This window comes from Salmo salar, chromosome ssa06 (genome assembly GCF_905237065.1).
Source record: "Salmo salar chromosome ssa06, Ssal_v3.1, whole genome shotgun sequence".
In the NCBI taxonomy this organism is placed as follows: Eukaryota; Metazoa; Chordata; class Actinopteri; order Salmoniformes; family Salmonidae; genus Salmo; species Salmo salar.
The window spans coordinates 59,939,034-59,954,853 of record NC_059447.1 but is presented as its reverse complement, the minus strand read 5'-3'; the positions used below and the strand labels follow the sequence as shown (position 1 = coordinate 59,954,853).

At 44.3% G+C, this 15,820-nt stretch overlaps 1 protein-coding gene across 2 annotated transcripts in view; it reads left to right on the top strand.

Annotated features, from left to right (window-relative positions):
• The window catches only part of slc16a10 (solute carrier family 16 member 10), a 63,077-nt gene that overhangs the window by 26,366 nt on the left and 20,891 nt on the right, over positions 1–15,820 (top strand). For both annotated transcript variants that reach the window (XM_014205019.2, XM_014205020.2), the window contains exons 2-3: positions 11,447–11,591; positions 12,762–13,191. In XM_014205019.2, the coding sequence (XP_014060494.2) occupies positions 11,447–11,591; positions 12,762–13,191 (575 nt within the window). The remainder of the gene's footprint in view (positions 1–11,446; positions 11,592–12,761; positions 13,192–15,820) is intronic.

The following is a 15,820-nucleotide window of genomic DNA, read 5'->3' as shown; positions in this document are numbered from 1 at the left end:
GAGAGCATCATCCTGATATTACATTTTCAATTTGGAATTCTTCCCTTTCGTCTGAAGTGTAAATGCTTTTTAAATGGGGAAAGCCCACAGATGAAAACGGGACAGCAATTTCCTGTTGTCTTTTGTGAAATTCTTCTTTTTTTTTGTTCAGTTCGGTCCATGTATTACAGAATGTAGGCTAAAATGGTATGATGTCTGAGAAAATGTGTGACACTCTTAGAACATCCATAGAATGTCTAGGAGTTTGTTCAGTTGGGACCTCAGTACTTCCCTTTGAATGTGGCCTTAACCTGTTTTTTGACTGCATTCAGCCTAAGTCAGTATTTAATCAGGATGTTTACTTCCACAGTGAATATAAACAACTAGAGGTGATTCCAGGATATTAAGCAATAGTTTTCAAAAAATGTTATGCCACATGCAGTGTGACAGTACAGTGAAATGCTTTTCTTGCAAGCTCTAACCCCAACAATGCAGTAATCAATAACAATGTAATACTAATAATAAGGTAGAACAAAAAACGAGATATAAGAAGAACATGATAAACTAAGTAAGAATACTATATACAGGGTCAGGTCCTGTACCATATTTACAATGTGCAGGGATACTGGATTGATACAGGTAGCTCTGGAAGGTGACTAGGCATCAGGATATATGACAGAGTAGCAGCAGCAAATCCTAGCAAACTTTATTTGCCACATGCGCTGAATACAAGTGTAGACTTTACTGTGAAATGCTTACTTACAAACCCTTAACCCACAGTGCAGTCAAGAAGAAGAAAATATTTACCAAGTATGCTAAAATAAAATGTAATAATAAAAAGTAACACAAGAATAACAATAACGAGGCTATATACAGGGGGCACCGGTTCCCGAGTCAGTGTGCAGGGGTACAGGCTTGTTGAGGTAATCTGTACATTTTAGGTGGGGGAGAAGTGAGGAGGGGTGTCAAGATGGGGGGGGGTGTCAATGTAAATTGTCCGGTGGCGATGTTTATGAATTGTTCAGCAGTCTAATGGCTTGGGCGTAGAAGTGGTGAGGAGCCTTTTGGTACTAGACTTGGTGCTCCTGTACCGCTTGCCATGAGGTAGCAGAGAAAACAGTCTATGACTGGAGTGACTGGAGTCTGGGTGACTGGAGTCTGACAATTTTATGGGCTTTCTTCTGAAACCGCCTATTATATAGGTCCTGGATGGCAGGAAGCTTGGCCCCAGTGATGGACTGGGCTGTTCGCACTACCCTCTCTAGTGCCTTAGGGTCAGATGCCAAGCAGTTGACATTCCTGGTGGTGATTCAACCGGTCAGGTCACTCTCGATGGTGCAGCTGTAGAACCTTTTGAGGATCTGAGGACCCACGCAAAGTCTTTCTAGTCTCCTGAGGGGGAAAAGGTTTTCTCGTGCCCTCTTCACGACTATATTGGTATGTTTCGACCATGATAATTTGTTGATGTGGACACCAAGGAACTTGAAACTTAACACCCCGGCCATCCTACAATCTAAGCTTGATGCCCTCAATCTCACACAAATTATCAATGAACCTACCAGGTACAATCACAAATCTGTAAACATGGGCATGGATGTCATCCTCAATTAACTCGCCCTCCAAATACACCTCTGCTGTTTTCAGTCAAGATCTCAACGATCACTGCCTGCATCCGTAATGGGTCTGCGACCAAACGACCACCCCTCATCACTGTCAAACGCTCCCTAAAACACTTCTGCGAGCAGGCCTTTCTAATCGACCTGGCCGGGGTATCCTGGAATGACATTGATCTCATCCCGTCAGTAGATGATGCCTGGCTATTCTTTAAAAGTGCCTTAATCACCATCTTAAATAAGCATGCCCCAGTCAAAAAATGTAGAATTAGGAATAGATATAGTCCTTGGTTCACTCCAGACCTGTCTGCCCTTGACCAGCACAAAAACATCCTGTGGCGTTCTGCATTAGCATCGAATAGCCCCCGTGATATGCAACTTTTCAGGGAAGTTAGGAACAAATATACACAGGCAGTTAGAAAAGCTAAGGCTAGCTTTTTCAAACAGAAATTTACATCCTGTAGTACTTACTCAAAGTTCTGGGACACTGTAAAGTCCATGGAGAATAAGAGCACCTCCTCCCAGCTGCCCACTGCTCTGAGGCTAGGAAACACTGTCACCACCGATGAATCCACTATAATTGAACATTTCAATAAGCATTTCTCTACGGCTGGCCATGCTTTCCACCTGGCTACCCCTACCCCAGTCAACTGCCTGGCACCCTCCACAGCAACCTGCCAATGCCCCCACCATTTCTCCTTCACCCAAATCCAGATAGCTGATGTTCTGAAAGAGCTGCAAAATCTGGACCCATACAAATCAGCCGGGCTAGACAATCTGGACCCTCTCTTTCTAAAATTATCTGCCAAAATTGTTGGAACCCCTATTACTAGCCTGTTCAACCTCTCTTTCGTATCGTCTGAGATTCCCAAAGATTGGAAAGCTGCCGCGGTCATCCCCCTCTTCAAAGGGGGTGACACTCTAGACCCAAACTGCTACAGACCTATATCTATCCTACCCTGCGTCTCTAAGGTCTTCGAAAGCCAAGTTAACAAACAGATTACCGACCATTTCGAATCCCACCGTACCTTCTCTGCTACGCAATCTGGTTTCAGAGCTGGTCATGGGTGCACCTCAGCCATGCTCAAGGTCTTACACGACATAACCGCCATCGATAAGAGACATTACTGTGCAGCCGTATTCATCGACCTGGCCAAGGCTTTCGACTCTGTCAATCAACACATTCTTATTGGCAGACTCAACAGCCTTGGTTTCTCAAATGATTGCCTCGCCTGGTTCACCAACTACTTCTCTGAGAGTTCAGTGTGTCAAATCGGAGGGCCTGTTGTTCGGACCTCTGGCAGTTTCTATGGGTGTGCCACAGGGTTAAATTTTCGGGCTGACTCTCTTCTCTGTATACATCAATGATGTCGCTCTTGCTGCTGGTGATTCTCTGATCCACCTCTACGCAGACGACACCATTCTGTATACTTCTGGCCCCTCTTTGGACACTGTTAACTAACCTCCAGACGAGCTTCAATGCCATACAACTCTCCTTCCATGGCTTCCAACTGCTCTTAAATGCAAGTAAAACTAAATGCATGCTATTCAATTGATCACTGCCTGCACCTGCTCGCCCCTCCATCACTACTCTGGACGGCTCTGACTTAGAATACGTGGACAACTACAAATACCTGGGTGTCTGGTTAGACTGTGAACTCTCCTTCCAGACTCATAATAAGCATCTCCAATCCAAAATTAAATCTAGAATTGGCTTCCTATATCGCAACAAAGCATTCTTCACTCATGCTGCCAAACATACCCTCGTAAAACTGACCATCCTACCGATCCTAGACTTCGGTGATGTCATCTATAAAATAGCCTCCAACACTCTACTCAGCAAACTGGATGTAGTCTATCACAGTGCCATCTGTTTTTGTCACTAAAGCCCCATACACTACCCACCATTGCGACCTGTACGCTCTCGTTGGTTGGCCCTCGCTTCATACTCGTCGCCAAACCCACTGGCTATCTACATGTCTCTGCTAGGTAAAGCCCCGCCTTATCTCAGCTCACTGGTCACCATAGCAGCACCCACTTGTAGCACGCGTTCCAGCAGGTATATATCTCACTGGTCACCCCCAAAGCCAATTCCTCCTTTGGTCGTCTTTCCTTCCAGTTCTCTGCTGCCAATGACTGGAACGAACTGCAAAAATCTCTGAAGCTGGAGACTCCTATCTCCCTCACTAGCTTTAAGCACCAGCTGTCAGAGCAGCTCACAGATCACTGCACCTGTACATAGCCCATCTGTAAACAGCCATCTATCTACCTACCTCATCCCCATACTGTATTTACCTCATCCCCATACAGTATCTCTACTTGCACATTCATCTTCTGCACATCTACCATTCCAGTGTTTAATTGCTATATTGTAATTACTTTGCCACCATGGCCTATTTATTACCTTAACTTACCTCATTTGCACTCACTGTATAGAGACTTAGGTTTTTTTGTTCTACTGTATTATTGACTGTTTGGTTTGTTGTATGTGTCGAAGTTGCTATGCTTATCTTGGCCAGGTCGCAGTTGCAAATGAGAACTTGCTCTCAACTAGCCTACCTGGTTAAATAAAGGTGAAATAAAAAATAAATAACTCTCGACCCGCTCCACTACAGCCTCGTCGATGTTAATGGGGAGTCTGTTCGGCCAACCTTTTCCTCTAATCCACGATCAGCTTCTTTGTCTTGCTCACATTGAGGGAGAGGTTTTTGTCCTGGCACCACACTGCCAGTTCTCTGACCTCCTCCCTATAGGCCGTCTCATTGTTGTTGGTGATCAGGTCTACCACTGTTGTGTCGTCAGCAAACTTAATGATGGTGTTCCTTTTTGTCCAGGTGAGAGAGGGCAGTGTGGAGTGCGATTTGAGATTGCGTCGTCTGTGGATCTGTTGGGGCGGTATGCGAATTGGAGTGGGTCTAGGGTGTCCGGGAGGACGCTGTTGACATGAGCCATGACCAGCCTTTCAAAGCACTTCATGGCTACCGACGTGAGTGCCACGGGGCGGTAATCATTTAGGCAGGTTCAAATCAAAGTTTATTTGTCACGTGCGCTGAATACAACAGGTGTAGACCTTAGGTTACCTTTGCTTCCTTGGGCACAGGGACTATGGTGGTCTGCTTGAAACATGTAGATATTACAGACTCAGTCAGGGAGAGGTTGAAAATGTCAGTGAAGACACTTGACAGTTGGTCCGTGCATGCTTTGAGTATACGTCCTGGTAAACCGTCTGGCCCAGCGGCTTTGTGAATGTTGACCTCTTTAAAGGTTTTGTTCACATCAGCTACCGAGAGCGTTATCACACAGTCATCCAGAACAGCTGGTGCTCTCGTGCATGCTTCAGTGTTGCTTGCTTCGTAACAAGCATAAAAGGCATTTAGCTCGTCTGCTAGGCTCGTGTCACTGGGCAGCTCACGTCTGGGTTTCCCTTTGTAATAGTTTAAGCCCTGTCACATGCGATGAGCGTCAGAGCTGGTGTAGTAGGATTCAATCTTAATCCTGTATTGACGCTTTGCTTATTTGATGGTTCGTCTGAGGGCATAGCAGGATTTTTTTTATTTTTATAAGCGTCTGGATTAGTCTCACACACCTTAAAAGCGTCAGCTCTTGCCTTTAGCTCGATGCGGATGTTGCCTGTTATCCATGGCTTCTGGTTGGGATATGTACGTACAGTTACTGTGGGGGTGACGTCATCGATGCACTTATTGATGAAGCCGATGACTGAGGTGATGAATTCCTCAATGCCGTTGGTTGAATCTCGGAACATATTCCAGTCTGTGCTAGCAAAACTGTCCTTTGGTGTAGCATCCGCGTCATCTGACCACTTCCCTATTGAATGAGTCACTGGTACTTCCTGCTTTATTTAGCTTGTAAGCAGGAATCAAGAGGATAGAATTATGGTCAGATTTGCCAAATGGAGGGTGAGGGAGAGCTTTGTTTGCATCTCTGTGTGTGGAGTAAAGGTGGTCTAGGATAAAAAATGAAAAAAATCCCCTGGTTGCACAATTTGGAAAAAACTGATTTAAGTTTGCCTGCATTAAAGTCCCCGGCCACTAGGAGCGCCGCTTCTGGCTGAGCATTTTCTTCTTTGCTTATGGTCTTATAGAGTTGGTTGACAGCAGTCTTAGTGCCAGCGTCGCTTTGTGGTGGTAAATAGACCGCTACGAATAATACAGAGTGCGGTCGACAGCTTATCGTAAGGGTACTCTACTTCAGGAGAGCAATACCTTGAGACTTCTTTAATATTAAACATTGCGCACCAGCTGTTATTGACAAAAAGACACACACCCCCACCCCTCGTCTTAACAGAGGTAGCGTCTCTGTTCTGCCGGTCGGTGGAAAATCCCACCAGCTCTATATTGTCGGTTTCTTCGTTCAGCCACGTCTCGGTGAAACATATAATGTTGCAGTTTTTAATGTCCCGTTGGTTGGATAATCTTAATAGAAGGTCATCAATTTTATTTTCTAACGATTGCATGTTGGCAAGAAGAATAGAAGGCATTGGGAGTTTACTCGCTCGCCTCTGGATTCTCAGAAGGATCCCCAATCTACGTCCCCTTTTCCGGCGTCTTTTCTTCATGCAAAAGGTGGGGATCTGGGCCTATTCCAGTGAAAGCAGGATATCCTACTCGTCGGACTCGTTAAAGGAAAAGGTTTCTTCCAGTCTGCCATGAGTAATCGCTTTTCTGATGTCCAGAAGTTATTTTCGTTCATAAGAGACGGTAACAGCAACATTATGTACACTAAGTTGCACAAAACGCAAAAGAAAAATTGCACAATTGGTTGGGAGAATGTAAAATGTCAGCCATGGTCTTCGGCGCCATCTTGGTTCAGCAGCGTGTATGATGATTGCACATGAGTGGGTGTGTAGAGTCAGTGTAAATATGTGCGTGTGAGCAGATGCTGGAGTGAGTGTTTGTTAGTCTCAGTGTGTTGGGGACCTGTGAGTGTGCATAAAGACAGTGCAAGAATAAAATACAAAGGTCTACTCAGTCCGTGTAGCTATTTAGTTAGCTATTCAGCAGTCTTATGGCATGGGGGTAGAAGCTGTTCAGGAACCTTGTGGTGTCAGACTTGCTGTGCGGAAGCAGAGAGAAGTCTATGGCTTGGGTGGTTGGAGTTTAAAAAAATATATATATATTTTTTTTTTAAATTATTTTCCGGACCTTCCTTTCACACCGCCTGATATAGAGGTCCTGGATGGCAGGGAGCTCGCCCCAGTGATGTAATAGTAGCCAAAAAGACTCATTGTTAAATATTTTGTTCATCAAAACATGATTGTGTTTCTATCTGCCTTGGTATAGGCTCCGAAATTAAATAGTCCACGCTATGATGTCGCGCTCCTTATATCGCACAGCAATACTGTAGCCTACGCTTCCTGTCAAGGCTACTGGTCTATTGACTTTCGATCATGCTTGGCTGTTGAATGAGTGATTTTGTAAATGGTAGATTTGAGATTTGCCTGGAGATGCACACATTTTCCGGTCAAGTTCAACATTTTATAAATACCAACCTTTGCTGGAAAACTGGCGCATGCAAGTTTTTAGAGTATTTTTTTGTGTGCATGGGCCTTGATAAATGAGGCCCCTGGTCCCAGATTTGTTTGTGCCATCTTCCCAGCTCTTATTGCTGTTGCGTTGGCAAGATAGCGTAAACCAATCTGGTACCAGGCTCAGATCTCCTTAGCAGCTGTTTCCTCTTGACAATGGCATGCGTTTTCTGTTCCTCTCTTATAACTGTAGACTGCAACATCTGTTGTAGTCACCCTCCATGCTTAGGACAATATCAGTTGATTTGAAGTTTATTTACATTTTTACAGGGACAGTGCACATTAATCAACGTTTCAGTAAAAGTGACAGTTTTAACCAGCCTTAAACCCCAGTCCCAGGTTATTAAAAATAATTACAATAACAATACAGACAAACAACGAGCAGTGAGCACATGCAGAGCAACATAGGACAAGCAACACGTAGACTTGTTTTTGATAGCTCGGAAAGATTTGTTGTGTATACTCTTCACGTTCACTGATGTGGGGCCTAGTCTTATCTATGGCGTTATTATCGACACCTGTGATTTTGGACTGTGACGGATTGTCATCACAAGCTTGATCTATTTGTACAATCTGGAATAATAGAATTAGCCTAGCAGGCAGCCTGCGGAGAGGAGGGATTCCTCAAATGGAAAAGAAGAGGCGTATAAATTGAGGGATGACCAAGGCTCTTCACCCTGGGTAAAAAAGTACTCCGAGACCTTTAAACTCTGGAATCCGTAATGGTGAAACAGCCACGTCCGTTTGCGTAATTACAACAACAACAAACACCGTTTTTTTTCTCTCTCTCGGTCTGACATCATTGCACGTGTGATAGAAGAGCACAATATGTTCTGGAATTTTGTTTACAATGTTACGCAGCGCTCCTCAGCGCGCCAACATAAAGGATAACAGTGGTGGTGGGGCGGCCAGTGTCGCTGTTTCCCCACTACTGCTGATTCCATCTTTAAGGCAGGGATTGACATTCAAGTCTGAAAATGATTTTTGGGTTGCCCTAAGATTAGGATCGGTTAGGGGTTTGAATCTGAGATATCAGCACTGGATTTCTCTCAAAGCAGGCTCAACTTGCCGTAAATGGTCTGTATTTTACTTAAACAATGGAACCAGAAAAATCAATAACGAAATTGCTGGGGGGTGAGTGTGTGTGTGTGTTCTTCCACTGCCGTTGGGAGAGGAAAAACAAGCAATCTCATGTTTGCTTATTTCCTATGATAAGAATAAAGGGCGGAAACAATATTTCTTCAGCTCCATGCTGTGTTTATTTATTCCAAGGAGGGATCCTAGAGTGAGGGTTGTTATGGCCATGGTGGTAGACTAAGGCCTGCTGGGACCCAGATAGAGATCAGACAAGCAGAGCAGCTCCATGGGTCTATATGTCGGCTATGACCGGCGGCACTGTTGTTGTTCACACCTCTATTAGACTGCCTTCTGTTAGTCCCTGTAGTTATTTACCTGCACAGTAAACAAGAGGAATAAGTACATTCCTCACCGGGCGCAGACGTCAGTTCAACGTCTAGTTTAAATTTACATTTGGTTGAGTTGTCAACTAATGTGAAATCAACATAAAAATAAATTGTTAGGTGAAGGGGGAAAAAAAGACAAAATGCCACTGACTTTTTGCAAATCCAAAAAGTTTTCCAGGTTGGTTAAATGTCATCACAGATTTTTTGGGGTGGTTGAAATGACGTGGATCAACGTTGATTCTACCAGTTTTTGCACAGTGTGTTCTCTCTTTTGACATGTATTTAGGCGGTTATTCTGATCCGGGAATATCGTTATTCAAAAGTGCTGATATAGCTTAGGCCTATGTTATGTTTCTTTTTGTCATGAGGAACTGTAAGGGTTATTTTTCCGTATCTGTTAGAAGGACATGGTCTGTAGTGTGTATTTGGTGTTGATATAAGACTCAACTGTTTTCCTGATCAGTGTTTCCTCTTTCCTCAGTCGTTCTTCCTGCTCCTTTGTCCTACTACTAGTGCTCTTCACTACTGGTCTGGGTGGCGCTACATGTTTAGATCAAGCCTCTTTCTAGTTTACTGTATTCTCTAATACTTTGGTTAGCATTCAGATATTAAGGTCACTCATCCTCGTCCTTTAGGACTGTCGTGTGTAGATTAACGTGGCCTATTCCATAGGATCAGTCAAAAGGTTAAAAATAAAATAAACTTTATCTAGGCAAGTCAGTTAAGAACAAATTCTTATTTACAATGACGGCCAAACCCTAACCCGGACGACGCTGGCCCAATGGGACTCCCAATCACGGCCGGTAGTGATACAGCCTGGAATCGAACCAAGGTCTGTAGTGACGCCTCTAGCACTGAGATGCATTTCCTTAGACCGCTGCGCCACTCGGGAGCCCAAACATGTCCTCTTGTTTAGACCAGAGGATGTGTTTGTTTAGATAAGTGACTCTTTTTGTCCTCTGAGCATTTAACTAATTAACCCAGGAATGATGCGTAATGCAGAAAACTATCGAATGTACAGTACCAGTCCAAAGTTTGGACACACATACTCATTCAAGGGTTTTTCTTTATATGTACTCTTTTCTACACTGTAGAATAATAGAAACTAACATCAAAACTATGAAATATCACATATGGAATCATGTAAGTAACCAGAAAAGTGTTCAACAAATCAAAATATATTTTAGATTCTAAGTAGGCACCCTTTGCCTTTATGACAGCTTTGCACACTCTTGGCATTCTCTCAACCAGTTTCACCTGGAATGCTTTTCCAACAGTCTTGAAGGAGTTCCTACATAAGCTGAGCACCTGTTGGCTGCTTTTCCTTCACTCTACGGTCCAACTCATCCCAAACCATCTCAATTAGGTTGAGGTCAGGTGATTTGTGGAGGTCAGGTCATCTGATGCAGCACTCCATCACTCTCTGTCTTGGTCAAATCGCCCTTACACAGCCTGGAGGTGTGTCCTGTTGAAAAACAAATGATCGTCCCAATAAGCGCAAACCAAATGGAATGGTGTATCGCTGCAGAATTCTGTGGTAGCCATGCTGGTTAAGTGTGCCTTGAATTCTAAATAAATCACAGACAGTGTCACCAGCAAAGCACCATCACACCACCATGCTTCACTGTGGGAACCACACATGCAGAGATCATCCATTCATCTTCTCGGCATCTCACAAAGACACAACTCCTCAGACCAAAGGACAGATTTCCACTGGTCTAATGTCCATTGCTCATGTTTCTTGGCCCAAGCAAGTCTTCTCATTGGTGTCCTTTAGTAGTCGTTTCTTTGCAGCAATTCGACCATGAAGGCCTGATTTCACGCAGTCTCCTCTGAAGAGTTGATGTTGAGATGTGTCTGTTACTTGAACTCTGAAGCATTTATTTGGGCTGCAGTTTCTGAGGCTGGCAACTCGAATGAACTTCTCCTCTGCAGCAGCGGTAACTCTGGGTCTTTCTTTCCTGTGGTGGTCATCATGAGAGCCTGTTTCATCATAGCGCCTGATTGTTTTTGCAACTGAACTTGAAGAAACTTTACTAGTTCTTGAAATTTTCCCGTTTTCACTGACATTCATGTCTCAAAGTAATGATGGACTGTCGTTCTCTGCTCATTTGAGCTGTTCTTGCCATAATATGGACTTGGTCTTTTACCAAATAGAGCTATCTTCTGTATACCATCTCTACCTTGTCACAACACAACTGATTGGCTCAAATGCATTAAGAAGGAAATAAATTCCACAAATGAACTTTTTAACAAGGCACACCTGTTAATTTAAACGCATTCCAGGTGACTCCCTCATGAAGCTGGTTGAGAGAATGCCAAGAGTGTGCAAAGCTCTCATCAAGGCAAAGGGTGGCTACTTTGGAGAATCTCAAATATAAAATATATTTAGATTTTTGTATTTTTTTTGGTTACTACATGATTCCATATGTGTTATTTCATAGTTTTGGTGTCTTCACTATTATTCTACAATGTAGAAAATAGTAAAAATAAAGAAAAACCCTCGAATGAGTAGGTGTGTCCAAACTTTTGACTGGTACTTGTATGTGTACATGGGTTTAACATGAACCTATATGGAGGAAGGTTTTACTTACTCTTTTCTTTGTTGATTTGTTGACATGCATTGTTCATAGTAATTCGTAAAACCTGACTTTAAAAAAAAAAAATTTGTTTAGCGGGGCAGCCAGAAGAGGAGTGCATCACTTCACCTCACACTCCAGCAACATTTCCCATGTAACAACAAAGCCTGTGTGAACAGTTAAATATTGCTGTTATTGTTCATATACTGTAATGTAACACGAAGCCTAACCCTCGTGTCTCTCTCTCTCTCTCTCTCTGTCCTGCAGCGTGGGTGGGCTCCCTCTCCATGGGGATGATTTTCTTCTGTTCTCCCGTCGTCAGCGTCTTCACAGACCTGCTGGGCTGCAGGGTGACCGCCGTGGGCGGAGCCGCCGTGGGCCTGGTGGGACTGCTGGCCAGCTCCTTCGTCACGTCAGTACTTGTATAGCTACCCTCCTCATCAACCATTCTGATGTGTTGTGTCTAAACGCTGTCAGGTGTTGGTGTGCCAGGGACTTTTTATACGTGTGTGTGTGATAAAGGATGTACAGGAGCTCAGCCTGCTCTCAGGTCCTCTCTTTCTAGACATCTCACGAGATGGCACAATACCAAACTCTCAACCATTTTAATCTACGTACATGCATACATACACTACTACTACAATAATAATAATAGTAGTTGGCTCTGTGTCAGTCAGTAAGGCTATTGCCTGACTTTGAACAACACCTAGAAAACTCCCTCTGGATCTGTTCTCTGGGTGGTCTTTAAAAAAAAAAATGTCACACTCAAAATAACTCAAAATAGCTTTTTTAAAACCCATTATCTGTACTAAATTACGGGACCATTACTACATGTGACATATCACTGGGTCAAAGTAGAAGTACAGTGAAAGTATTGTTAAACGCAATAAATGAATACCACAGCTGCGTTTTATCTAGGGTTAGCCCCTGCAGTGGCGTGACAAGTGAGTAAACATTAGCGCTCTTGTCTTGATGATCGTAGCACTCTGAGAGACCTGTCATTAGCGCTGGCCTGGAAGCAGCTCCAGCTCACCCCTGACCTCTCTCACTGATCTATTTATCCAGGATTAGTGATGTGCTAACGGTAACCCTGGTTAGAGCGTTGGGCCAGTAACCGAAAGGTTGCTAGAGCGACTCCCTGAGCTGACAAGGTAAAAGAATCTGTCGTTCTGCCCCTGAACAAGGCAGTTAACCCACTGTTCCTAGGCCGTCATTGTAAATAAGAATTTGTTCTTAACTGACTTAGTGTAGTTAAATAAAGGTTCAAATAAAATAAAAAACGAGGACTGGGAAGTAAACAAAACATTGTCAGTATAGTGAGTGTACACACCCTGGGAGTGAGGCTGTAGCTGATACCCTCCAGGTGTTGGAAGTTGGACCAGGCTAGCAAGTTCACAGCAGCTCAATTATCTTCACCCTGGTGTTTGGTTCAAGTCAGACTTGAGAACTTGTTTTGCTAGAACCTCTGAGTCAAGTTCATAGAGCTTGTTTTTTTTTTTCTGTGTGAAATTTTAAGCAGGTATAAACATGACTGTGGGGAACTCCCATCCTATCCTGTCTCTCCTACTCTCTGAACCCACAGGTCCCTGGGTCCCATGTACTTCACCTACGGCATCGTGTTCGCCACGGGCTGCTCCTTCGCCTACCAGCCCAGCCTGGTGATCCTGGGACACTACTTCAAGAAGCGCCTGGGCCTGGTCAACGGCATCGTGACGGCCGGCAGCTCCGCCTTCACCGTCACCCTGCCCTTCCTCCTGTCCGGCCTGCTGGAGAAGGTGGGCCTGCAGAACACCATGAGGGTCCTCAGCATCCTCATGCTCATCCTCATGCTGGCTGGGTTAACCTACACTCCCCTGCTGCCCAAGCCTGTCAGCAGCAACAAGCCAGGCAGCCGCTGCCCGCCCATGAGTAAGGTGTTCAACGTCAACATCTGGAAGTCTCTGGGCTACCGGATCTGGGCCTTCGGCATCCCGGCAGCTCTCTACGGATACTTTGTGCCTTATGTTCACCTGGTGAGTTTTGTTTTTCAGTGGTGATGTGTACTATTGGGGTGTGTGTGTGTGTTTTTTTTTGTTTTCATTACTCCGGTCTCGCTGTGTTAAAGGTTACCAACATGTGGCAAAAAGTAACAGAAGTAGAAACGCAGCATAGAAACGTGGCAGTGTGGAACATGTGGGGTTGATTTCGTGTCCACTGTCCGTCATATTCTCGATTTCCCTCATGGTGTGTTTTGGACATTGGCTCTGGGTAACTCAGTTGACAGTAATAGCCAGGGGTTATTGGTTAGTAGATCTAGAGCAGGGATCTCTGCCAGTAGCTTTCTGCCCACCTATGAGTAGCTCGCCAAGCAATTCTGAAAGTACATGCATTTGTTCCATCCCAAACTGTAAAAAAACATTATCCTACCCCTAGTTAACCACTATTGGCTTAAAACGCCAAACGTAACACAACGTCTGCCAATACATTTCCATCAATATTGCCTCTGTCGGTTTGGTGCACACATTTGTTTATGACGCCGTATGTTGCCAGTTAGCGACGCTAATGATAACGTCTTGTGGGTAGACCGAAAGACTTTCCCCAAAAACCTTCTCAATTAAATGTAAACGTCAAAGTAGGCTTACCTGACTGAACTATAAATCATGATTTATTTGTATCAATTGGGTGGGCATTTTTCTACAAACTGTGCCCATGATGTGCTGCAGAAGTAGTCCTAACAGCAGAAACATCTCTAGAACATCTTCTTTCACATTTGTTCACAAAAAAAGGGAAATGTGAAAAAGGAAATTTCACCCCCGTCTAGCCCTATATACAGTGCATTCGGAAAGTATTCAGACCCCTTGACTTTTTCCACATTTTATGTTACAGCCTTATTCTAAAATTGATTAAAATTGTCCCCCCCCCCCCCTCAATAAACACACAATACCCCATAATGACAAAGCAAAAACAGGTTTTTAGACATTTTGGCAAATATATAAAAAATGGAAATATATCACATTTACATAAGTATTCAGACCCTTTACTCAGTACTTTGTTGAAGCACCTTTGGCAGCGATTACAGCATCAAGTCTTGGGTATGACGCTACAAGCTTGGCACACCTGTATTTGGGGAGTTTCTCCCATTCTTCTCTGCAGATCCTCTCAAGCTCTGTCAGGTTGGATGTGGAGTGTCGCTGCACAGCTATTTTCAGGTCTCTCCAGATATGTTTGACCTGGCCAACTGAAGGACATTCAGAGACTTGTTCCGAAGCCACTCCTGCATTGTCTTGGCTGTGTGCTTTGGGTCGTTGTCCTGTTAGAAGGTGAACCTTCGCACAGTCTGAGGTCCTGAGTGCTCTAGTGCAGGTTTTCATCAAAGATCTCCCTGTACTTTGCTCCGTTCATCTTTGCCTCGATCCTGACTAGTCTCCCAGTCCCTGTTGCTGAAAATCATCCCCACAGCATGATGCTGCCACCATGCTTCTCCTTAGGGATGGTGCCAGGTTTCCTCCAGACATGAAGCTTGGCATTCAGGCCAAATAGTTAAATCTTGGTTTCATCAGACCAGAGAATCTTGTTTCTCATGGTCTGAAAGTCCTTTAAGTGCTTTTTGGCAAACTCCATGCGGGCTGTCATGTGGCTTCCGTCTGGCCACTCTCCCGTAAAGGCCTGATTGGTGGAGTGCTGCAGAGATGGTTATCCTTCTAGAATGTTCTCCCATCTCCATAGAGGAACTCTGGAGCTCTGTCAGTGACCATTGGGTTCTTGGTCACCTCCCTGACCAAGGCCCTTCTCCCTCGTTTGGCCAGGCGGCCAGCTCTAGGAAATCTTGGTGGTTCCAAACTTCATCCACTTAAGAATGATTGAGTTCTTGGGGACACAATCCTGTCACTGCGCTCTACGGACAATTTCTTCGACCTCGTGGCTTGGTGTTATATCTGACATGCACTGTCAACTGTGGGACCTTTATATAGACAGTTGTGTGCCTTTCCAAATCATGTCCAATCAATTGAATTTACCACAGGTGGACTCCAATCAAGTTATAGAAACATCTCAAGGATGATTCATGGAAAAGATGCACCTGAGTTCAATTTCGAGTCTCATCGCAAACATTTCTAAAAACCTGTTTTTGCTTTGTCATTATGGGGTATTATGTGTAGATTGAGTTTTTATTTTTCATCCATTTTAGAATAAGGTTGTAACGTAACAAAATGTGGAAAAAGTCAAGGGGTCTGAATACAACACACCCCACTACCCCTTCCCACTACTTTGTGACCCCAACAGATCCTACACCAGGCCATTGGTCTGGGAGGCTGGAACCCCTTCTCTCAAAGCCTCCTGTAGTTCTTCTGCCCTGAAATCTCTGTTGCTGTTACTACCAATTAAATCTTCTGGGATTTCCTTTACATCTGTGTGTTACAATTATTGACGATAGCTATAAATGCCAAGAAGCCAACTTCCCTAAAGCACAAACGGTTGGGGTCACTCTGTAATGGCCGACTACTCACAGGGATCCTCTCAGGCTCCCTCACCCTTTGCCCACCAGCACATGACACTTTCTGCACTGCTCTCACACTGGGAACTTCAACCTGCCTCACTTGCACAGGACATGTCTGATCCCCAGCAATATAGCTACGCCCACAATTGAAATACTTTTACTGATGT